This window comes from Trichoderma harzianum (assembly GCF_003025095.1).
Source record: "Trichoderma harzianum CBS 226.95 unplaced genomic scaffold M431scaffold_25, whole genome shotgun sequence".
In the NCBI taxonomy this organism is placed as follows: domain Eukaryota; kingdom Fungi; phylum Ascomycota; class Sordariomycetes; order Hypocreales; family Hypocreaceae; genus Trichoderma; species Trichoderma harzianum.
The window spans coordinates 241,498-262,921 of NW_020209273.1; the positions used below are offsets into that span (position 1 = coordinate 241,498).

The 21,424-nt window shown below is 47.4% G+C and overlaps 8 protein-coding genes and 2 non-coding genes across 10 annotated transcripts; 6 read left to right on the forward strand and 4 right to left on the reverse strand.

Annotated features, from left to right (window-relative positions):
- Positions 1 to 31: 31 nt before the first annotated feature.
- On the reverse strand, positions 32 to 103 carry M431DRAFT_t195. Its single transcript has one exon. It is a non-coding gene; the product is annotated as a tRNA-Asp (tRNA).
- Positions 104 to 1,134: 1,031 nt separating this feature from the next.
- Positions 1,135 to 3,037, forward strand: M431DRAFT_525433 (hypothetical protein; the record flags this gene model as incomplete). The annotated part of the gene is made up of 5 exons (XM_024920619.1): positions 1,135 to 1,174; positions 1,298 to 1,822; positions 1,877 to 2,384; positions 2,449 to 2,644; positions 2,708 to 3,037. The coding sequence occupies 5 exons, from the start codon at positions 1,135 to 1,137 to the stop codon at positions 3,035 to 3,037; spliced, it is 1,599 nt and encodes a 532-aa protein (XP_024768141.1).
- On the reverse strand, positions 2,937 to 4,417 carry M431DRAFT_155645 (hypothetical protein). Its single transcript, XM_024912931.1, has 5 exons — positions 4,316 to 4,417; positions 3,973 to 4,218; positions 3,638 to 3,889; positions 3,304 to 3,550; positions 2,937 to 3,248 (listed from the first exon to the last, which is right to left on the reverse strand). Exons 2-5 carry the CDS (start codon positions 4,172 to 4,174, stop codon positions 3,125 to 3,127), a joined length of 825 nt encoding a protein of 274 aa, XP_024768142.1. The 5' UTR covers positions 4,175 to 4,218; positions 4,316 to 4,417; the 3' UTR covers positions 2,937 to 3,124.
- Positions 4,418 to 4,607: 190 nt separating this feature from the next.
- On the forward strand, positions 4,608 to 6,784 carry M431DRAFT_155646 (hypothetical protein). Its single transcript, XM_024912932.1, has 4 exons — positions 4,608 to 5,210; positions 5,268 to 5,566; positions 5,630 to 6,121; positions 6,190 to 6,784. The coding sequence occupies exons 1-4, from the start codon at positions 4,835 to 4,837 to the stop codon at positions 6,709 to 6,711; spliced, it is 1,689 nt and encodes a 562-aa protein (XP_024768143.1). The 5' UTR covers positions 4,608 to 4,834; the 3' UTR covers positions 6,712 to 6,784.
- Positions 6,785 to 7,113: 329 nt separating this feature from the next.
- Positions 7,114 to 8,637, forward strand: M431DRAFT_155649 (hypothetical protein). Its single transcript, XM_024912933.1, has 5 exons — positions 7,114 to 7,665; positions 7,737 to 7,975; positions 8,037 to 8,149; positions 8,216 to 8,296; positions 8,350 to 8,637. The coding sequence occupies exons 1-5, from the start codon at positions 7,406 to 7,408 to the stop codon at positions 8,530 to 8,532; spliced, it is 876 nt and encodes a 291-aa protein (XP_024768144.1). The 5' UTR covers positions 7,114 to 7,405; the 3' UTR covers positions 8,533 to 8,637.
- A 233-nt stretch (positions 8,638 to 8,870) lies between these two features.
- Positions 8,871 to 10,752, reverse strand: M431DRAFT_535600 (hypothetical protein). The gene is made up of 6 exons (XM_024920964.1): positions 10,215 to 10,752; positions 9,687 to 10,153; positions 9,562 to 9,622; positions 9,310 to 9,505; positions 9,171 to 9,249; positions 8,871 to 9,115 (listed from the first exon to the last, which is right to left on the reverse strand). Exons 1-6 carry the CDS (start codon positions 10,632 to 10,634, stop codon positions 8,983 to 8,985), a joined length of 1,356 nt encoding a protein of 451 aa, XP_024768145.1. The 5' UTR covers positions 10,635 to 10,752; the 3' UTR covers positions 8,871 to 8,982.
- Positions 10,753 to 11,427: 675 nt separating this feature from the next.
- M431DRAFT_128286 (hypothetical protein) lies at positions 11,428 to 14,146 on the reverse strand (the record flags this gene model as incomplete). The annotated part of the gene is made up of 6 exons (XM_024912365.1): positions 13,325 to 14,146; positions 13,035 to 13,249; positions 12,576 to 12,970; positions 11,958 to 12,515; positions 11,581 to 11,905; positions 11,428 to 11,520 (listed from the first exon to the last, which is right to left on the reverse strand). Exons 1-6 carry the CDS (start codon positions 13,860 to 13,862, stop codon positions 11,428 to 11,430), a joined length of 2,124 nt encoding a protein of 707 aa, XP_024768146.1. The 5' UTR covers positions 13,863 to 14,146.
- A 638-nt stretch (positions 14,147 to 14,784) lies between these two features.
- M431DRAFT_99985 (hypothetical protein) lies at positions 14,785 to 15,864 on the forward strand (the record flags this gene model as incomplete). The annotated part of the gene is made up of 2 exons (XM_024925211.1): positions 14,785 to 15,086; positions 15,153 to 15,864. The coding sequence occupies 2 exons, from the start codon at positions 14,785 to 14,787 to the stop codon at positions 15,862 to 15,864; spliced, it is 1,014 nt and encodes a 337-aa protein (XP_024768147.1).
- Positions 15,865 to 16,426: 562 nt separating this feature from the next.
- M431DRAFT_t194 lies at positions 16,427 to 16,524 on the forward strand. Its single transcript has one exon. It is a non-coding gene; the product is annotated as a tRNA-Leu (tRNA).
- A 1,500-nt stretch (positions 16,525 to 18,024) lies between these two features.
- On the forward strand, positions 18,025 to 19,827 carry M431DRAFT_100133 (hypothetical protein; the record flags this gene model as incomplete). Its single annotated transcript, XM_024911166.1, has 2 exons — positions 18,025 to 18,850; positions 18,911 to 19,827. 2 exons carry the CDS (start codon positions 18,025 to 18,027, stop codon positions 19,825 to 19,827), a joined length of 1,743 nt encoding a protein of 580 aa, XP_024768148.1.
- Between the last annotated feature and the right edge of the window lie 1,597 nt (positions 19,828 to 21,424).

Sequence of the window (21,424 nt, forward strand, 5' to 3'; positions counted from 1 at the left end):
CAAAAAAAAAGAACCCTTTGTAAGGGTGGCGCTCTCCCGCCGGGAATTGAACCCGGGTCTCAAGCGTGACAAGCTTGCATACTGACCACTATACTACGGAAGATTAATGACTTTGAGTCATTGTAGCAGGTTCGGATGGGAATTGTTGCAATAGTTCACTTTATATAAGAGCTAGCGTAAGACTAGTTGAAGAGCGGATTTGATCGACGATGACCTTCCAAGGTTCTATTTCTTACCAGCCAAGGAGTATAAAAGAGCGCTAAGTAAAAAGGCCAATTTTGTAGTATTTATCTGGATAGCAATATCCTATGCGGCGTGTTATTGAGCTGGCAGGATTGCTTGATGAAGGCTTCGATGGTCGGCGCTTCTTGAAATGAACGATGGCTTGAACACATCAATTCATAGCATCGGGCTGCGTCGGGCTGAAGAATGGGGCAAGGGGGCTTGTTAGACTCAGATTAGTAGCGATAGTGTCGGATATACGAGTGGAGGAAGGCCTTGTCCAAAGATTGCCTTGTCAGTTTGTTCGTCTCAAATCCCTGGGAGTGAACTGAAGAGACAAAATACAGGTAAGTAAGAATACGAGGAAAATATCACCTCCCTATCTCCAGGTGGCCTTACGGTTACGGCAGCCTTGAAGTGTCCGCTCCCCGCTTCACTGGGGTAAATTCCCCAGACATGCCCCTTGTAGATGCATTTAGCCTCGATTATTTTGCATGCTCAAAGAACAAATTGGGCGTAGCTTGCAGAAGAGACAATGAGGGGCCAAGGATGTTGATCATGCGCTTGGCCAACCACATCCGACACTCCGCATTTAGTGTACAATACGTGGAGGAAGATACCTTGATAAGTGTATTAAATCAGTTTGCCGCTGCTTTTCAGCTGCATGGGCCTCGGCTTGCTTTTGTGAGACAGTGGCGGCTGGGGAGATGGAGCGAAGGAAGGAAGAGAAAGAGTTGCGGCGTCCAAAGCACCCTGCTGGCATATGTACATACTCGTACATGTATACAGTGACACACCCTCCTGCAACATCAGTATTTGTATGAAGGCGATTAGATCGAATTGATTCGTAGATGCGTATATGCATATACTTTGTCCAGCTCATTCATCATGATATACTCAAACCCAAGACAGATGGAGGTTCCCAACCTGGATCTTCTTACTCTCTTGTTCGGTATGGTAACAATGGCTACTCCGCACGATGCCATCTCCAACTCCTCACAGCGCCACAGCCTTTATCTCAATTTGAGTAACTGACACTCGTTTTGCTCAGAATTTGAAGAATCTCAGGCAAAAGAAGACGCGCCGATATTTGCTGAGGCTAAATACCCTTCCCATGTTATCACCAAGGCACGCGCTCGCGATTTAACGCGCCAATTTGCCTACTTCCTTCGCCATGAATTTGGCATTGGGAAAGACGGGCCCGAAAAAGACGTGGTTGTCACGATATCTACTGGGCAATCTGCGCTGGGTTGCATATTTTATGCTGTGCTTGCTGCGGATGGCATTTATTCAGCCGCGTCGCCTTCCTCTACGGTGTCAGATTTAACAAGACAGATCAAAGACGGACCTGGTAGGATCGTTGTATGCAGCGAAGATGTGAAAAGCGTTGCTTTGAGCGCTGCTCGCAATGTCGGGTTACCGGCAAAAAATGTTCTCGTGTTGAAGTCATACCCAGAGATCCAGCTGGTGAGCGCCGATGGCACAGCGGAATGCGACTTCAAAGGATCACTGGATTGGAGGCGAATTACTGATCCGAAAGAGCTTGAAGATAGCAAGGTATGCATTATGTACTCATCAGGCACTACTGGACTGCCAAAAGGTAAGATGGACATATATTCGCGATGATGAAAAGGATATTTAACTGTCGTCATAGGCGTCCTCATATCTCATATGAACATGGTTTCTGAATGCTATCTTCCAAGCACTATGGGCCGCGAATCATGGTCCAAAATGGGCATATCTTTCCCTAGGTCCACGCTCGGTCATTTGCCCCCAGCTCATATCGCTGGCTTGCAAAGTTACTTCATAAATTGCGTCTACGAAGGAGCCGTCATATATTGGATGCAAAGCTTTAATTTTGATGATTTTGTTCGGTATTTTGAGGAACTGAAATTGACTTTCTTCTTCTCTGTACCGCCTATATACATGGCGATTGCAAAGCATCCAGCTGTCAAGGACCAGTTCAAGAGCGTTGAGTATGCTACGGCTGCTGCAGCACCGATGAGCTTTGAGATACAAGAATCGGCCAGCAAGAAGCTCAAAGGCATCGTTTATCAAGTTTGGGGATTAAGTGAAACAACTGGTGCTGTTACTTATACTCCACCAGAGCGGACGGATACTATGGGGAGCTTGAGTCCATTATTACCAAATGTTAGCCTAAGGTATGATCAGAACAACTAACCAAAGCTTATCTGAAGAAAAGTTAACAACTCATTTGTCTAAAAGGCTAGTGGATGAGAATGATAACGATGTCAAGGAGGGCCAACCAGGCGAGGCATTACTAAAAGGTCCAATGGTTACCAAAGGATATCACAACAATCCTGAAGCAAATAAGTCATCATTTACCGCTGATGGGTGGTTCCGGACTGGCGATATTCTCAAAATGGAAGGGGATGTGCTATACATGGTAGACAGAAAGAAGGCGAGTCTTGACCTTTCAACCTCACGGAGAAGCATGACAAGAATCTAACTAGTTACTTTACAGGAACTGATCAAATACAAGGGCCTTCAAGTTGCCCCAGCCGAGCTTGAGGGCGTTCTGACATCACATCCATCTGTTGCTGACGCTGCAGTGATTGGCACAGATCGAGAAGACACAGAAGTGCCCACGGCATACGTTGCCCTTGTGCCTACAGCAAAAGGAAAGATATCTGAGAGCGAACTTATTGACTATGTTAAAAGCAAGGTGTCGGATCATAAGCGACTAAGGGGTGGTGTAATCTTCATTGATGCAATTCCTAGAAGTCCTACAGGCAAAATCCTGAGAAAGGACCTGAGAGCACTATACAACCGCCAGACAAAAGCGAAAATTTAGATCGAGGTACTGAGTTCTGTTCTTGATGTACGTATGAAACATATTTGGATGCATATATACTACTCTTTATGATGTACCTTACAGAGATTACGCGGTTTTGATGCCACTCACGAATTTAACAATAGCGTCCCCAACTTGTTCCGGTGATTCGATGCAGTACCAGTGACCAGTTTTATCGAGAATTTGTAGGTTCTTGTCTTTCGAGCCCCAACTTTGCAACGAGTAAGCAGTTTGCCATATAAATGGAAAAAAATGCGGTTACATACCTGTCAAATACCTTCTGTGAGAGCTCAATCGGGCAAACAAAATCTTCAGCGCCGTTGATGAGCAAGAGAGGGGTGCTGATGCTCGCGTAATCTGGGATCGAGGCAGATGCAATGGCTTTGCAGTTTGCGATATAGCCTTCTGGTGTTTGAGCCAGCAGCAGAGTACGAATGAAGGCGCGTTGCAGCGGTGTAGATGAGGATGCCGTTCCAACTATGGGAATGACATCTACCAAAGGATCCATCCCATCTAAAGAAAGGAAAATTAGCCAGTTAGTGCTGAACCACATGTGTACTCAGCGCCTTAAATAGTGATGAGTGGCTAGCATATTCTCACTTTGTTGGACTTTGGCAATTCTATCTTGGAGCACTTTTGTGAGAGTCTCGTTTGGGTAAACAGGGCCCAAAAGAACAGTGCCAGCGAATTTGTAGCGAAGAGTGGCTTCAGGAGCAACAATTCCTCCCATGGAATGACCGACTATTACGGTGCGACTGGGTGAGATATTGAGAGCTGATACAGCGGCACCAATATCGTCGATAATAGTATCGAGGCTGCCGCCCTGGCCAGTCAATGGGGTTAATGCAGCACCTTTATCGATTTGACTCAAGTTAGAAGCAGCGCATAGTATAAAGGCTACAAGGCATGAAAGAATCAATAGGTAGTGTACGCACCATGGGAATCCAGTGCCAAGCAGGTGTATCCTGCATCTACAAGCTTCGGAATAACCGGAGCATAATAAGAGCTTGAGGAACCCAAGCCATGAATGAGGACGATGTTTGTTATACTGTCATCAGATGATGAAGTTGTAGTTGGAGGCGCATTCAAGGTCCAGTATAGATGCCGGTCTCGGTCTTGTAGCTTAAGGAACGGCATGGCTCGGGATGTCTCTCAGCGAATATCCTTTCAATTGAATAGTCCTAGGTAAATAGAGCTAGTAAGCGCCTCAAACTCTTGATCTGGTATGCACAAGGGATGGGCGTTACCCTGGTTAAGAGATGGGCGGATGGGACTCACGCGGATAGATGCGGTTCACTGAGATCCTTCGGGCTGGTCGATTCCGCCGATGGACATCCGACCTTGGTAATAGATAATTGTGCAGAAAGCCATCAGCATGAGGGGAGACCCATGATGTAAGATGTTTTCGGAGATGTGAAGGTGTCGGTTAAGGGCGCGCGGCCCCACTGAGTGTCGGAGTCCGGGTTTCAGGGAATCGGATACGGGATCCCGAGATGGCAAAGACGAATTTAGGCGTGTTGAGCGGCAAATTCATTATCGTGGATCCGTCAGTTTTCAGCTGAGAATCTCCCAAATAATAATTTCTCTGGCTTTGTTTTATTGTGCCTTTCAGTCAAGTAGGATTAGACAGCGGGTTCCATTTGGTTCATCTCTATCACAGAGCTGACGGCACGGGCATCTTCACATCGTCACTAGCATCACCAAACGGCGTTTACGACTTATAAAAATCGCTTCAAAACGATTAAATTTAACGAGAAACAAAAGCGCTGTCAATATTATTAGCTCTTTTCCGCAATCATGAATGGAACGTCAATACATACGTACTCCTCTAAGAAAGAGGCCTCTACCATTCTGCAGTACCTCTGCAATCAATTTGATCCTATATCTCTACCTGCTGGAATAGCGAGCCGGGTAGAATATGTCCAATTTGTCGCGGAACGAGATCAGCCTTATTTCCCTATCCCATTCAAGGAAACGGAAACAACAGCAGCGCTCAAGGCAATTGAGGCATCGGTCGCATCCCTCCTCGCAGACACACTGCAAGATGGACAGGTCCCTGAGAGAAAAATCGTGGTTGATCTTGAAAAGACAACAGCCTTCCTATTTCAAGCGTACTTGGCAAGAGTTGGAGGATATGGAAAGCTTGATAAGGGAGTCAAGAGCATGCTAAAAGGTTTGTGTGTATCGATCTATGTGAGCTGCTTACTTTGCTAACTCTCGCCGAATGTAGACACGGATTTCCTGCAGGCACAGTCTGATCCTTATCGCCGCATGTCTGCCAATTTGTATGCCACCAAAAACCCTAATGAGTATTACCATATCCATGGATCACTGGAGGCGTCGACAACGCTAAAGATGATTGGATTGGAACCGTATCGGCCTGATTTGGCGACACATGAGGATATTGTGCAAACCATTGAATCTGCGGTGAAGAAATTCACGGTGGATGAATTAGAGGAGTTGAATGCTCAGAATAGACAAGCTGGGATCAAAGCATATACACATGCTGAATTTCTCAAAACTCCGCACGTAAGTTGATGTTTCGAAGGATGGAATCAAACCCAGGGCGGCATATACTAATCTGACTAACAGGGCAAAACAAACATGTCGCTTCCGCCATGGTCGGTTGAGAGTTTAGAAGACAAGACACCACAAATACCTCTCCAGACTAAAGATAATCGACTTCTATCCGGCATCAAAGTGCTGGAGCTATGTCGAATCATTGCTGGCCCTACGATCACAAGAATTCTGGGTGAATATGGCGCAGAAGTCATTAAAGTGACAGCTCCTTATCTCAGCGATGTGCCCTTCTTCCAAGTGGACGGAAACATGGGAAAGCGAGCGACGGATTTGGATCTCAAGTGTGCGGAGGGAAGAGAGGCTTTTGAGAAGCTCCTGGCCGAGGCCGACGTTGTGGTTGACGGATACCGCCCTGGAGCGGTTGCAAAGCTGGGATACGGCCCTGAGCAACTTTCGGAATTGGCGATCAAGAGAGGCAAAGGGTTCGTCTACGTTAATGAGAATTGTTTTGGATACGAGGGCGAGTGGGCTTCTCGTCCTGGGTGGCAGCAGATTTCAGACTGCGTAAGATCCTCCGTCTACCCCATCTGACTGATATCTCAGTTATAAGCTTACTGACACAATAACCTTAGGTGACGGGCATCGCGTGGGAACAAGGCAAGTTCATGGGTGTCAATGAACCCATGGTGCCCCCATTTCCCATCTCAGACTACGGTACCGGCTGTATCGGCGCCATTACAGCACTCATCGGCCTTTATCATCGAGCAACTCGTGGTGGCTCTTGGCACGGCAAAGTTTGCCTCCTACATTATGATCTACTCTTGTTCAAAGTCGGCTTGCTACCGGAACACGTTCAGCAAAAGCTTCGCGACACCATGGGCCCAGAGGTCCTCGCTTTACGCTACCATAACAGCGTAGACCAGATCTCGGGGACGGTACTGCGGCGCATGCGGGAAGTGTATCCCGACTTTGTGGAGAACCCAAAGTATCTGGATAAGTGGTATGCCGACAAGTATAAGGCGGAAGTGCATGCAGTGAAGCCGGTGGCGGAGATTGAGGGCTTAGAATTGGGATTCCGAAGGGCAAGCCGGCCAAACGGCTCGGATGAAGCGAAATGGGAAGCGGGCGAGGAAAAGGATTACCAATTGAAGTAGAAGTAGATTTGTATATGGTGTTTATTAGAAGGCAATGGATAGATGAAGCAATTTTCATGACAAAAATAATCTCAATATACCCTCATGCTGTGTTGTTACTGTAAACAGATTGCGTAAGCGCACATCTATGCTTGGAATTTCATCCTTCTCACGAGACCAAGCCAATCAACCAGAACTAGGACCCTTATCCGCCAACTCAACCTGAGTCGAATATTAATTCACGGCCTGTGAGGGGCTACAGGCGCTCTTAGGGACTATGATCCGCTGCTGAGCGGCTTATTAGCGCTCATCCTTTGCGGGGGAGATTCTGAACCATCCAGTATCAGGAAATCCGGGATGTTATCCGACACTGCAGCCACATTCGGATTCGGATCGGGGGAACCCCGCGAGGCGGATACAGGACTCGGGGCATGGCTGAGGCGAAACGAACGAGAAAAACGAACGATACAGGCGTCATTTTTGGCTTATGCGTTCTTTGATAATCGTCTATTTACTAATTGGACGGCAAGCACGGGTATCCAGATCGCTTCGGATAGCCGTGCGTTCAAGTTATAAGGTCGAACTCCAGGCTTGACATTTACCACTTAAACCCAGGCAATAATAACCCGTTATATAGCATTCAATTCTCCTCTCAACTCAACAACACCGACAGAATTAATCAATAATCTCATCTAACATCAGTAAAATCTTCAAGATGGGTTCTCAATCAACTGATGGCGGCCTTGGCCAAGAGTTCACTAGCCATGTTATTCAAGCCATGGGCCCAAACACAACCCCCAGGATGCGGACTGTCTTGTCTGCCCTCATACAGCATGTTCATGACTTTGCGCGCGAGGTCAATCTAACGACGGAGGAATGGTTGGCGGGAGTGGAAATGATCAACTGGGCAGGCCAGATGAGCAACAACAAGCGCAACGAGGGACAGCTGGTGTGCGATGTCATTGGCCTGGAATCGTATGTGGCTTCTCATGATACTCGCTATAGACGTTCGCCTTTGATGTAAGAGCTGACACAACACATTTTAGGCTTGTTGATGATATCACATACAGAGAAGCCAGCAAGACAGACAAGCCACCCACATCGTCTGCCATTCTCGGGCCCTTTTGGCGTGCTGACGCCCCAATCCGAGAGAACGGCACCACTATCACATTCAACACCCCCAAGGATGGCTTGGTAGCTTACATGCATGGCCAAGTGACGGACGCTGAGACGGGCAAACCCCTCCCAAACACTTCAGTGGATGTTTGGCAGGCTTCAACAAATGGTATGAATACATTGATGATTCTAAATACGAATTATCACTAAATAAGGCGCGAAATAAATAGGACTGTATGAGCAACAGGATGATGACCAGATTGACTGCAATCTGCGCGGCAAGTTCATCACCGATGCAGAGGGTCGATACTCATTTTACTGTCTCCGCCCGACACCATATCCCGTAAGAATTCCTTTGAGACACAAATGAACTTGCTAAAGGAAAATTTGATACTAATTAAAAAACCAGATTCCTTTCGATGGTCCTGCAGGAAAGTTGCTGAAGCTGATGGATCGCCACGAGTTCAGACCCGCACACATCCATCTCATTGTAAGAGGCCGTACTTCGTTACTCAATTTACGTATTTCTAACTACAATGACAGGTTCAAACAGAAGGATACAGCCCCTTGACTACTCAAATATTTGACAAGGATTCCAAGTATCTCGAAGATGACAGCGTATTTGCGGTAAAGGATGGATTGACTGTCGAGTTCAAGCCTCGTACGGGAGACTCACAAGCGGAATGGGACTTGGAGTATAATGTGAAGCTAGCGAAGAAGAATTAACGATGATATGAATGCAAGTTATTTGGATGAGAATTAAGATTGTAGCTTTATACGTTTGTTTGTATCTCTTCATATAGTAGCCAATATCCATATTATGCAATTTCCATGTAGTTCACTACACTTTCTTATACGTCGTTCATATGATAACCATGGGAAAACTTCTACCTGCTGCTGGTAACAGTATCATTACATACTATACCTTAAAGACAAATGCACCTATACACGTGTATAACAAACATTGATCGGGTGGTAGAGTTTAAAATAGTTGATGAGGCAGCAGCATATTCGCACGGCACCATTGAAGAGATACATAAATCTAATAGCTAAATTGACATCATGAATAATTGGCGCTTCAAGGTAGGATTTCCTAAGAAACAATTGAATCTTTAAATGAATATTTACAATTTTATTGTAGTCAATAGTACGACTATTTTACTCCGAGGTATAATCTCATGCCTCTTGCCCAATGATAATACCACTTGGAAGCTCCAACCCAACTGGCAGTCCATGAATGTACTTTTCACGGAATGCAGCTCCACGCTTCTCTGCTAGAGACTGCTCAATATCTTTGTACATGTCATATCTGATTCATTATTAGCTGTCAGTCTCATACCGCGGCTCAGGGCTACCTGACTTACGCATTCATCTCTTCAATGGTCAGTTTCTTTTTCTCGTCCTCGACTTTGTATGTTGAGATGTTCTTATTTTGCGAGAATCCTAGACAACTCTTAGTCTCTGTATTATCGAAATGAAGCGGCATGAATTAACTCGACTCACCAATTCTCTCGTTAATGTTGTATGCTGCCTTTGCGGCGGCTGACTGTACCCTCGTTACTCTGGGGAGTCTGACTGTATCGTACACCGCGAGGGCTTCGCTAATGTCTCCGCTGAAGTACTTTTCGCTGAAGAGAATACCCAACGCGGCAGCATCTTCTATGGCCATGCATGCACCTTGGCTCTGATGGGGCATCATCTGGTATTGAGTTAGTTCTGGTAGAACTGCATCCTTGAAAGAAGGTGAATTCATACCGGGTGCCCTGCATCACCCAACAAGCAGACCATGTTCTTGTGGATAAAAGGATAAGGATCACTATGCCATGGTAATTAGCAGATTGACCAAGGTAAAGGCAGCTTCCGTCATCTTAAATACTCACTGCACCCATAGCCGCCACGGCCGGATCTCTTTTCCGATCTTCAAATGTGACAGCACTTGTGTATCAAGATTCGGATACGGCGCAAGCAATTCTTCCACCGGCCTGTCATCATTTCCCCAAGTATGGGTAGAGTAATCGCCCACGGACCGAGGGAAGAAGCAGTAGTATGATAGAAGCTTGCCTCCGTTGCAAGGCGACAAAACAATCTTGTCCCATTTACCCTCTTGGCCGCCCCAATATTCTAGGGCGGCGTGCTGTGAGTAGTCAACAAGCCCTAGCTTCACAGCTTCTTCTGTCGTAACATTGGCATGGAGACAACTTTGCTCAGATGGTCGTTTCGCTGGATGAATCCCGATTTCGCTGCGGACAACTGAGCCAATGCCATCTGCACCGACGATGAGGTCGTGCTGAGCCGTAACTCCGTTGGTGAACGTAATCTTACCCGCATCAATGTCAATGTTTTGACACTTTGTTGGGAAGTATTAGCATTTCACCCTGGTTCTGAATATACTCAATCATTCCACTCACCTGATGGTTCACTTCTAGCTTCGCCGGTGTCCCCTTGCCTTCTCCCAAGGCAGAATCCTTTAACATGGCATGCATGTATTGTCGGTGAAACATGTTATAAACATATCCCCATTTCTCTTCATAGTCATCCAAATCGTAGACGCTCACTGGCTCGCCCGTCTTCCAATCACGGTTGATCAACTTCTTTAACACAACCGGATCTCCTTTCGTTACGTCGACTCCCCATTCGTGAAGCCAGCGTGTGCCGTTGGCAGCACATGAGACTGAGGCGCCTACTTCACCAGCAAAGTCGTGCTTTTCGTAAATGGTTACATCGTGGCCGGCGCGACGGAGAGCGATAGCAACGGACATGCCACCGATACCACCTCCGATGACTCCGACACTGAGGCGTCTCCAGCCTGAAGGGAAATTTGAACCCATTTTGAAAGAGTAAAGAAAAAATGATAATATTACGGTGTAGTTGTATTTGCTTATAGGACTGCCCCGAGTATATTTTGAGAGTTAAAACTACGACGGCAGTGTTGGGTGAAGCTGAAGTTTATCTATCTCCATGTGCTCTGATACGGGTACACGGTCATCCATGGAGCGGAAAAGGACTCTGCACAGATCAAGTTGCGAACGCCTGACGTGAATCACATCTCTCACCCTTATCTCTCCCTTGCCGCCATTCACGTCAGTGCCTTGTGATAGAACGCCGAGCTGGGGAAAGCTGAAAGGCTTATCGCGGATGTTGTCGGCTATGCCCCTTGCACATGGACAGGTGTTATAGCCGCATCAAGGTTGGCACAAGCCTCAGAGAAAGGGGCTATACACCTCCGCCGTTTTACTTAGCGAACAGTATAATACCGATGCGTACTCTAGGGCCGTCACTCCTCTGCATACTTTGTCATAGAAACTTCATTAGCGCTCTGTTGGATGGTCGGAGGCGGCCAACATACATTCTTGTGGTATGCTTATCAGTGTTAGCCATAGCATGAAAAGGTGCTTTATCCGACGCACTGTGGATGACACTTGGCATAGGCGTGTAAGGCCATCCACCTGCTGGGATTGTGCACATAGACATCCATAAGATCCCAAAATTGGGTTACTTGTACTTGGTTGAATCTATCTACCTATGTATATATTGGCAACTCTGTACCTCCAGAATATGAGACAGCAGAAATTTGAGAACAAATGTCTCATCAGTGCGTCATAATCACCGACTGTTACCCTCTCAGGGCCAGAACGACCTTGGGTTGAAAAAGGGAAAACTATCCCACTGTGACAGATCCAGACTGTCCCATCCTCGTAACATATCTTCATCCATCTCCGTAGATTGCGCCGGTAGATCGGCGCTCCAGACTCCACCAATTTCTCCAACTGAAACTGAAAGCCCTCCAGTATTATTAAGAGGCAGAGCCTCATTATCGTTGGTGATGTTATCTTGACTAGAGTCTCCTCCGTCGCTAAAAGATACCAGCTTTCCAACATACCTACTTCGAGGGCGTGAAGACAGTTTCATCCGTCGTTTCGTGATTGCATTGGATAAAAGACCTAGAATTTCTGAGTAATGGCTGGCTTGAGGGCTTTGAACGCCCAAGAAGTCGAGGACGTCTTTGGCGCTGCGGAAGGCTACTTCAACCTCGTAATCTAGCTCTCTTTTGGCAAACATGTCAAATCCAAGAATAAGCCCAGCAGCGAATATCAAGGCCCTAACTCTAATTGTTAGCTCGTGATCTAACTCTACTCACATATGTGCCTTACTTTAATATGCACATATTACCAAGCAATAAGCCTGACTTGTGTGCCTCCGAGCATGTCTGTACCAGATATACTGCCGCGTCAAGACAGGCGGATGCCATGGGTGAAGACGAAGGTGTCGCGGAATTACGGCGAGACGTGAGCCTGGATATCAGTATAGGCCGAGTGACAAGAGTGATGGCGAAGTAGTAGAGACAAGCGACGTGTATGCTATCCGTGGCGGCTTTTTGCGACGGAGAGCCTTTAGATGTAAGAGGATTGCGGAGAAAGCTGGGAAGACCTTTACTCCAGTCTTCGATTTTGTTCAGAAAGGATTCCACCATGCCTGTGGACACAACTTTCCTGCCGTATAGAGCATCGACGCTTTCATTGATGATTGTAAGTATTTTGTACGACGCAAACAGACTTGCAGTGCGTGAATCGGGCCGCGAGGATAACGGCTGGTATGAAGCGATGATGCTCGTGTCAAGTTCCGCCCTCAGGCCAGCAGTTGCAGGCGGTCTCCCGAGTATAGAGCACACCAGCATATCCAAGACACAAAGACTCATCCAAATGTGAAGCCTGTAAGATCAGTTAGCTCTAATTAGAAGACGGTGAGAAGCTCCACCGGAATCAGCCTACCTCAACTGACACAATGGATTCTTCAAGTCCGTGTAAGAATGTGGGCTGTGCATTCCAAGAGCAACTGCAGCCCTCGATGCAATCCCCAAGTACATGAATGCAGTATTTCTCCGACAGCGGCCAAGCATATAAAAGGCCATTAGAAGAAATGCGCGGACCATGTCAATGTTTGGATCCTCCAGCATGCCGGCGAATGCACGCTGTTGTGCTTGACGAAAATAAGCTGGCCCGATCTGTTGTGCATCCATTGGAGATTTGCACTGAGCGCCGATGGCTATCACAAGGTCAATGGCAGCATGTTGGCACGGATTGAGAGACTGAGCCCCATCGGTTCCAGTCTTTAACAGAATATCCTCTATTTCTGTTGGCCCAAAGATATCTAAAAGCCCACCCGTCTTTATGAATGATCAGCACTGTCGGTAGAAAATAAAAGATTGCAGGGTTTGTTGCCATGCTTACAGCAGCTTCGAAGGTACGGGCGTAGAGTAGGCTGCCCTCTAAATCTATGTTGCAATTGGACGGCTCTAAACCATTCGAGTCAACGGCCGAGGGCTCTGTCTCTAGCATACTATCGCGCTTCTCATTGTGAGAAAATTGGGAGGGCCCGATTTGAGCCGTCACAGTATCCCTGATGAGCTGAAGGAACGATAGAGATGCAGCCTCGCCGATATAGACTATACGGGATGACGATATTAGTTCATCATGAATATGCATGTATAACGTGCTTAGATGATGGTATGACGCCTTACCTCGTTCTCCTCGTAGATTCAGTAGCATCCGGGCATGAGACTCCGGTTCTAGAGCTGGAGACCCTAGCCTTGCTGGTAATTGCGTTGATGGGTGTGCGGATCTGTTCGTGGTCGCATCGGACATGCTTATTCGGGAATCGGACGGAGTAAGCGGCTGGTAGTCGGCATCTGCATCATTGTCCATAGAAGCTGGTTCATCCTCCGGGCACCACTCCGGAGCAACAACCTGACCAAACCCGGCCCGGCCCCATGCAGACTCTTGCGGAAGCTGATCCAGCGAGGCATCCAGGCTATCCGGGATACCGTCTCCACCGCTTGGTGAGGTCGGGGCCTGCTCCGGGGCCGAGCTCCTTGTCCGAGGCGGAACCCTTCTAGAGCCTCGAGGCCGATGGGTGAGATAGCACGAGTCTCCGATGCCCCGTCTCTGGCAGGCGGTACAAGGGACGGTGGCACTGCACCGCTTCTTGGACGCGCGGCAAAAGTTGCATGCTTCAGCGGCACGCTGACGCTGACTTGGGTGAACCTTTGGCCGCGGCATCTTGTCGTCGGGAATTCGATAGACCAAGACAGTGGCTAGCGATTATCCGCTCTAGCCTGGGTACGATAGAATGACTTGAAGGGGTCGTACGCGACAACAGGCCACCACAGGCTCATCATGTGTGATTTGTTTCGTGTCTCGGGGCTCTGCGAGCATTGCGAGACAGGGGGGATCCCCCAGACACAGGGGCTTTCCAACTTCTTCTTCAAATTTGTTCACCGCAGATTACTTTGGTTAGCAGAGCGTACACTAGGTGATGACGCGGTTAAACTTCCAAGACCGGCGAGTTGATAGGATTGAGACGCCGGTTATCGTGCTTCATTGACCAAGCTATCAAGGCTGTCAAAGTGTGACTGTATCCGCCAACAGTGTATCTTCTGATGCACTGTGCGGTTATCGTCCCTTTGGTGCTCTTCCCCGCATCCTCTGCCTTGAATCCAATCATCTCCAGCTCATTAGCCGTTGATACCCACCGCCGCCCGCTCCGTCACCTCCTCAAGGTCTAGTTCAAGCGCGGGAAGAGCATCACCGGGGCCGAAATCCACCACAGCCCCTCAGCTTACTCCTAGCTTCGATCTGTTTGATGGGTTATGGGGCTGCTCTACACCCAAGGAAGGGACGTCATCCGCCAGGATCCGCCAATATATTGAGTTAACTGATCTTCAGCCACCGGCGGAAGAGGGACAGCAGATGAGGGGCGTCGTGTTGAGATCTTGAATGCGGTTGGGGAGTTCATTCCTAAATGCGCGAGGCCGACGTGTAGGAGGGCTAATTCTTACTTATACTCAGTCCCCAATCAATTCTTTGCTCAAGCATATAACCATTTCCTCATTGTTGTTTCTGTCTATAGCTAACACTACTTCCCCACTGGTTAATACAATCTTTAAAATAAACCTACTCATCAACTTCTGAACCCGCAAACATGCTTGGCAAAGTAGCTCTTGAGGAGGCATTTGCCTTACCTCGCATGCAGGAGAAGACAAGGTGGTGGGCTTCGCTCTTTGCCGTCAACCCTGATCAGCACGCACACGAGATGACAGATATTACCAACACGCGCATCGCCTATATGGACAAGCATGGTGTTGGCTACACATTACTTTCTTACACAGCGCCAGGTGTACAGGATATCTGGGACAGCAAAGAAGCACAAACATTTGCCGTTGAGATTAACGATTACATTGCTGGTGCTATCAAGGACCACCCTGACCGATTTGGCGCCTTGGCGTAAGTACTGAGCAGAATGGCATTCACTTTTTAAATCCTTTGGTTGAAGCTAACACCGAAGCTTAGCACTCTGTCTATGCATGATCCTGCTGAAGCAGCGGCAGAGCTAAAACGATGTGTAACCCAATTGGGCTTCAAGGGTGCACTTGTCAATGACACACAGCGAGCTGGTGCCGATGGAGATGACATGGTTTTCTACGACGGACCTGAGTGGGATGTTTTCTGGTCCACCGTCACCGAATTAGATGTTCCCTTCTACCTGCACCCCAGAAATCCCACTGGAACTATTCACGACAAGCTCTGGGCCAAGCGCAAGTGGCTCATTGGACCTCCGCTCAGCTTTGCTCAGGGTGTGAGCCTGCATCTCCTGGGCATGGTCACAAACGGTGTCTTTGACAGACATCCCAAGCTCCAAATCATCATTGGCCACTTGGGAGAGCATATCCCCTTTGACCTGTGGAGAATTAACCACTGGTTCGAGGACGTCAAGAAGCCGCTTGGTTTGGATTGCAAGAAGACGATCCGAGAATACTTTGCCCAGAACATCTGGATCACGACCAGCGGTCATTTCTCAACACCCACATTGGAGTACTGCATCACAGAGCTTGGAGGTGCAGACCGCATCCTGTTCTCAATTGACTACCCGTTTGAGTCTTTTGGTGACGCTTGTGACTGGTATGATGGAGTTACCTTGAAGAATGCAGAGGACGTGAGGAAGATTGGAAAGGATAATGCGAAGAAGCTGTTCAAATTGGGAGCTTTCAAAGACTCGGCATAAAAACGCACAACAGGCAAAGTTTGTAGAATAGTCAAGCCCTTACATGCATTTTGGGTATCTCACGGCAACGACGACCATTTCATGAGTAAGATATGAGGTCGATTTAGGACGCTATATAGACTATTGTATTTACAACTTCTCACAGATATTCTCAATAATCTAAATACATATCAACTGTGAGAAATCTATTGGCGAAACCGTTGGTCAAATCGTCTAGACACTGAAATTGGTTACCTGTATCTAGAAGCTCAAGTTACACATGTACTTACAACGCGCTTCACAGTACATACCTGTTTGAACTCACCCAAGACCATAAGTTTTTCTTCTCCTCTGGCCATGATTCTTTAATTACCGTTGTATCGATCAATCTATTTTGCCGTTTATTTGTCTCTCTTTATTTATGTGAAAGAAATTCCACTTTATGTGTACTTGAAGAAGGTCTTGAAAAAGAATTCCGGCAAGGCCGAATCCAGAAATACCGTATCCTCGCACCCATTGTCTGGTGTCGTGGAGGAGATGTACAGTATATCTAATACTTTAAAGGAAGACCGAATATGAAATCGGCGAGATGGCCGAGTTGGTTATGGCGTCAGGTTAAGGCTACCTTAACAGCAATTCCTGGTGGAGCAATCCGCGTGGGTTCGAGTCCCACTCTCGTCAAGTTTCATTTTTTGCTTCTTTTATCTATTTTTGGTTGTACTCTGTAGCCAAATCTCATATGATGAAGCTGTCATTTCTATCGGATATGATGCTCTCATTCGTACTCACGAAGCAGATGTACCGTACAGTTCTGCAGCTCTGTGAATGCTTCTCTTTTTTGCTTCTCTTCCCGAGGCAATCGGCTATTTGCAGATCGGAGACTGATCTGTCAGCCGAAAAACTCAGTTGGCGCAAAGCGTATTCATAGACAAAGCACCGGAGGGTGTCTTCATCTCGAGTAAACTCCCGTGAGAAATGTTAAAAAAATTCCCAGAGTATTCCTTTTTGATAAAAACCCGGCTATTTCATTACTAGTGAATGCTACGCATGCCATCTATTGACCCTGTTGCCTTTTCTTCTTATCCTGTAGGGTAGCGAGGAAATGGTGTTGATTGTGGACATTTGCCGTGCTCACGGTTTCAGTCAATGTCTCACTGGTTTACGAGCAAAGAGTCGCCATTTTTCTGACAGGCTGTCGTTGTGCCTATGCCTTTTACAAATTATATTAAGGCCTACTCACCAGCAGAATTAATTACAAAGAGTGATCAGGCGGTTGGTGTTGATAGCTTTTGTAATCGATTTCCGTTGACTCGTGTCTGCACAGCCAAGTCAGCAGCAAATCAAGTTTCGCGTGTTTGGCAAACGACCAAACCGAAGGAAGCGAGTAATAAGCGGGATGATCCAAGGGGTCAGTTGCCAGTCTCCACTGTTTTGGTCGATAAGAAGATTCTTCGGCTGTTACTCTGTGCTCCGTTTGATCGTCGTGCATAAGCATTTGGTTGTGAGCACTGGCCTTGATAGCCGCAACGCCAAAGATCATGGTTGGATATCGCAAAGGCACGGCGCAATTCAATTGAACGTTACCCCTGTCAGCGCCATTTCTGACTCGTCGTCGCATTTTACATTCCTTCTTTGGAAGATTTGTCACAACTCGGGAACAAAGAGACCTCAAAGTCTGCGTTATCAAAGTAAGTAGCCGAATAAGAATGGTCAAGTCGGCTTCTAACCGACTAAGCCCACACATTACTAAAGAGCTGCTAATAATGACTTGGCATCGGCTCCGTCCTCGGCTCGCTTTTACGTCTTTCTCCGGCCCTTGTCGCCCTTGTCGAAATCAAGTCGGCCTTTGACGTCAGCTGCAGCCCCTAACAATCGGCAGACTTAGCCGGGTGTGGATCGGAAATAGCGACGGCAGATATCGAAGGCGACTGGGATCATGTTTTTTCTTCGCCCATTGTTGGCCTTGAAGTTTGTAGATTTAGCGGTCGACGATTAGCGGTCGAATATTGTGGAAATTTTCTCCCGGCTTTCGGCTGTCTTTTTGATCAGGGATTTTCGTACCGGTAGTTATATAAATGGATGCTCCCGCTCCCACGATGATGGATGCCGGATTGAAGATACGCTAGTGATGCTTGAGTTCGTTTTTCAATTAAACGAACCTCACGTGCTACAGTCCTCAATATGGCAGACAAAGAAAATCAAGTACTTGGACATTCACAGTCTCAGACCAGTGATGCAGCTGCCTTTGACGAAAGCCCAAATGAAGAGAGCGGAACCAGCATTCACAGTCTAGATGACAGAGAAAAGGAAGACGACCTTGATGGTCATCGACCCGCTCTCCAAGAGATCCGGACCAATACATCCCAGGCTAGCAAGATCCGAACTCGACCTGAATCTGCAAGAGCTACTGCTCTGGATCGTACCCTGTCCCGGCGAGACACAGTATTGTCGCGTATTCGTTCGCGACCCGATATTCGGTTTACACATCCCCTTGCGCATATCCCGACAACAGAGGACGAGATTGTCGATTTCGACGGCCCTGATGACCCCTACCACCCTCTCAACTGGCCCACGCACAAAAAGGTGCTCACCACGGCGCTCTATGGCCTTGTTACTATGACGGCGACTTGGGCTTCATCGGCATACTCTGCTGGTACGCAACAGGTCGCCAAAGAATTCCACGTTGGAACGCAGGTTGCAACACTGGGAACCACATTATTCCTCTTCGGCTTCGGTGTTGGTCCCTTACTATGGGCACCATTGAGTGAGGTCTATGGCCGCCGAATTGCCGTCATGGCTCCCATGTTTGTTGCCATCTGCTTCAGTTTCGCAACTGCTACGGCTAAAGACCTTCAAACCATCATGTTGACCCGTTTCTGGGGAGCCTTCTTCTCATCCGCACCTGTTACGAACACGGGCGGTGTACTGGGTGATCTGTTTTCTCCAGCATACAGAGGTATCGCCATGGCTGGCTACGCAATGGCTGTCGTCGGTGGCCCTTCTTTGGGTAAGCAAGATCAGTAATCGCCACACATTGAAAATTTGGTTTCACTAACATTGAATCTAGGTCCTATTGTCTCTGCTGCTGTGACAGAGCAGTCATTCTTGGGCTGGCGCTGGACCGAATATCTTACAGGAATGCTCCAGGCCGTTTTCCTCCTGCTTGCGGTCATCTTCATCGACGAAAGCTACCCCCCGAAACTTCTCGTATACAAGGCGCGTCGACTGCGCCATGAGAGCGGAAACTGGGCTTTGCACGCCAAATTCGAGGAATGGGACGTCAATGTCAAGGACCTGTGCAAGAAGTTCTTGGTCCGCCCGGTACAGTTGCTCCTTACGCCCATTTGCTTCCTCGTCGCCCTCTATGCCAGTTTCTGCTACGGCATCCTGTACATGCAGCTAGGCGGCATTCCCATCATTTTCCATGAAATTCGTGGATGGGGTCCTCTGGTCGCTACGTTACCCTTCACATGCATCTTCCTCGGAGCCATTTTTGGATGTGGTGCTAATGTGTACAACCAACTGTTGTATAACAAGGCGTATCATGCCGCTGGCAACCGAGCAGTTCCTGAAAAGCGTTTACCACCCATGATGGTTGGCTCCATCCTGTTTAGTGGTGGACAATTCTTGATGGGCTGGACTGGTCCGCAACGTGACATCCATTGGATCGTGCCTTGCATCGGTCTCGTCATGCTGGGCACGGGGTTCTTCACCATCTTCCAAGCTGCGCTCAACTACCTGGTGGATACATTCCAGGCTTACGCCGCATCAGCAGTAGCGGCGAATACTTTCCTTCGATCATGCTTTGCTGGTGCCTTCCCGCTGGTTGTAGGACCTTTGTTCCACAACATTGGTGTCGGACCAGGCTCCAGTATTACTGGTGGATTTGCCGCGTTGCTGATCCCTGTACCGTTCTTCTTTTACAAGTATGGAAAACGAATTCGAGCCAGTTCCAAATGGTCAAAAGCATCTGTTTACGACTAAAGAGTTATGAGTTACGACTTTTTGATATGACATGCATCGTAATGCTGCACTTTGGATTAAATTGAGCGGCAGAAGGTTCGCTTGGGCTTTTTTCTTTTTCATTTTTTTTTTTTTTTTCATTTTCACTTCAATGAGCTTTATTTTCTTTAATATAAAAGGGGAGATGAGAGAGGTGGTTTGCTTTCATTTGTTCGGCATAGACTTAGAAGCCTAAAATGGCGTTTTCTTTTTATTACATAGCATTAATGAGACTCATGATACCCCGGATGACTTGTTAGGCCGATAGCCAAGTGTGAAGGTGTGCCATAACACAGGAAAAACCACAGTTTTTTGATCATGGCCCTAAATATAGTTATAAGTGTATCGTGATTGCAGAATTACTTACCACTGTAATTTTGCTGAGCTGCGCACTTCCTTGACATAAATTGCTGTGGTTCCGGTAGCTAGCAACAATCAACGTAACATTGAAGTCCGCAGCATTGCTGACAAACTTTCGAATGTGGTCTGTAGGTGGAATTTATATGATTGAGAAAGTATTCAAGCGGCAAGTGAGAGAAATAGACCAAAACTCCTTGATCGATGTTTCATCAAGTAATTGAGACCAAGATGTGAAGATGTGATGGGACTGACTGACCCCTGCAGAAACCAGGAGAGGATGCACAGCAAAAGCTGCTCACATGAATCCTTGAGAACACTGGCGATTGCACCACTGTCTCGTTAGTATCGCCCTACCTCTCATCTTAGGGGACATGGTATTATATCCTACAAATTGAAGAAAGTGATATGATCGCTTCCGTGTGAGCTATGGAACCGTATGGTTCGCGCTCTTCTTCACCATACCCCTGTAATTCTTTGAGGCTCTTACAGGTGGGTCAACCATAGCAACATTGAAGACCCCGCATGTTGATAACAAGCAGGCATCAGGATCTCAACAAAGGGGACATGGAACGAGCATTTAATACTCGTATGTAGGACTTAAGATGTTGTGCCAATGAAACCTTGCTTGCATGACACAAGATAATGTTTACTTTTCAACGTGGATTTTGCATGTGAGCATCTCGCAGCGATTGGCTTCTCAAGTGCCGTGGAGATCCAGTCTAGGCACGAGTGTGGGGATGGTGTGGCTGTGTGTCTAAGCCATCAACATGATTTGTTGACAAGGCACACCAGCATCAAGACGGAAACCTCCCAAAGAGCCTCACGCACGGACGTTGAAGCCTAATTGTCGATTCTAGGATAGGGGGAGGGATCCCGTCAACCCCGTTCCTGGAGTCTCGCACGAGTGATCCGGCACAGTACGGTGAGTTCTTAGCGTTCTCAATGGTGTGTGTGTTGCCTTATGCTGCCTTTTTAGTACCGACATGAGATGGGGCCACCATGAATGTAGCCATCACAAGTGTATGACATTGATGTAGAGTATATCACTCTCCTCAATTGGTTTAGAATTGGGGTTTATCTCTGCAATTGAGCCGTGAGATTTGAGCCCGTTGCCTCCTCTAAGTGGCTGTGAAAGGATTATCAGACGATCTCTCTTCAGCTCCTCTCTAGACACTCCATATACGTGATAGAGAGATACATGGAGGACGATCCAAGCACG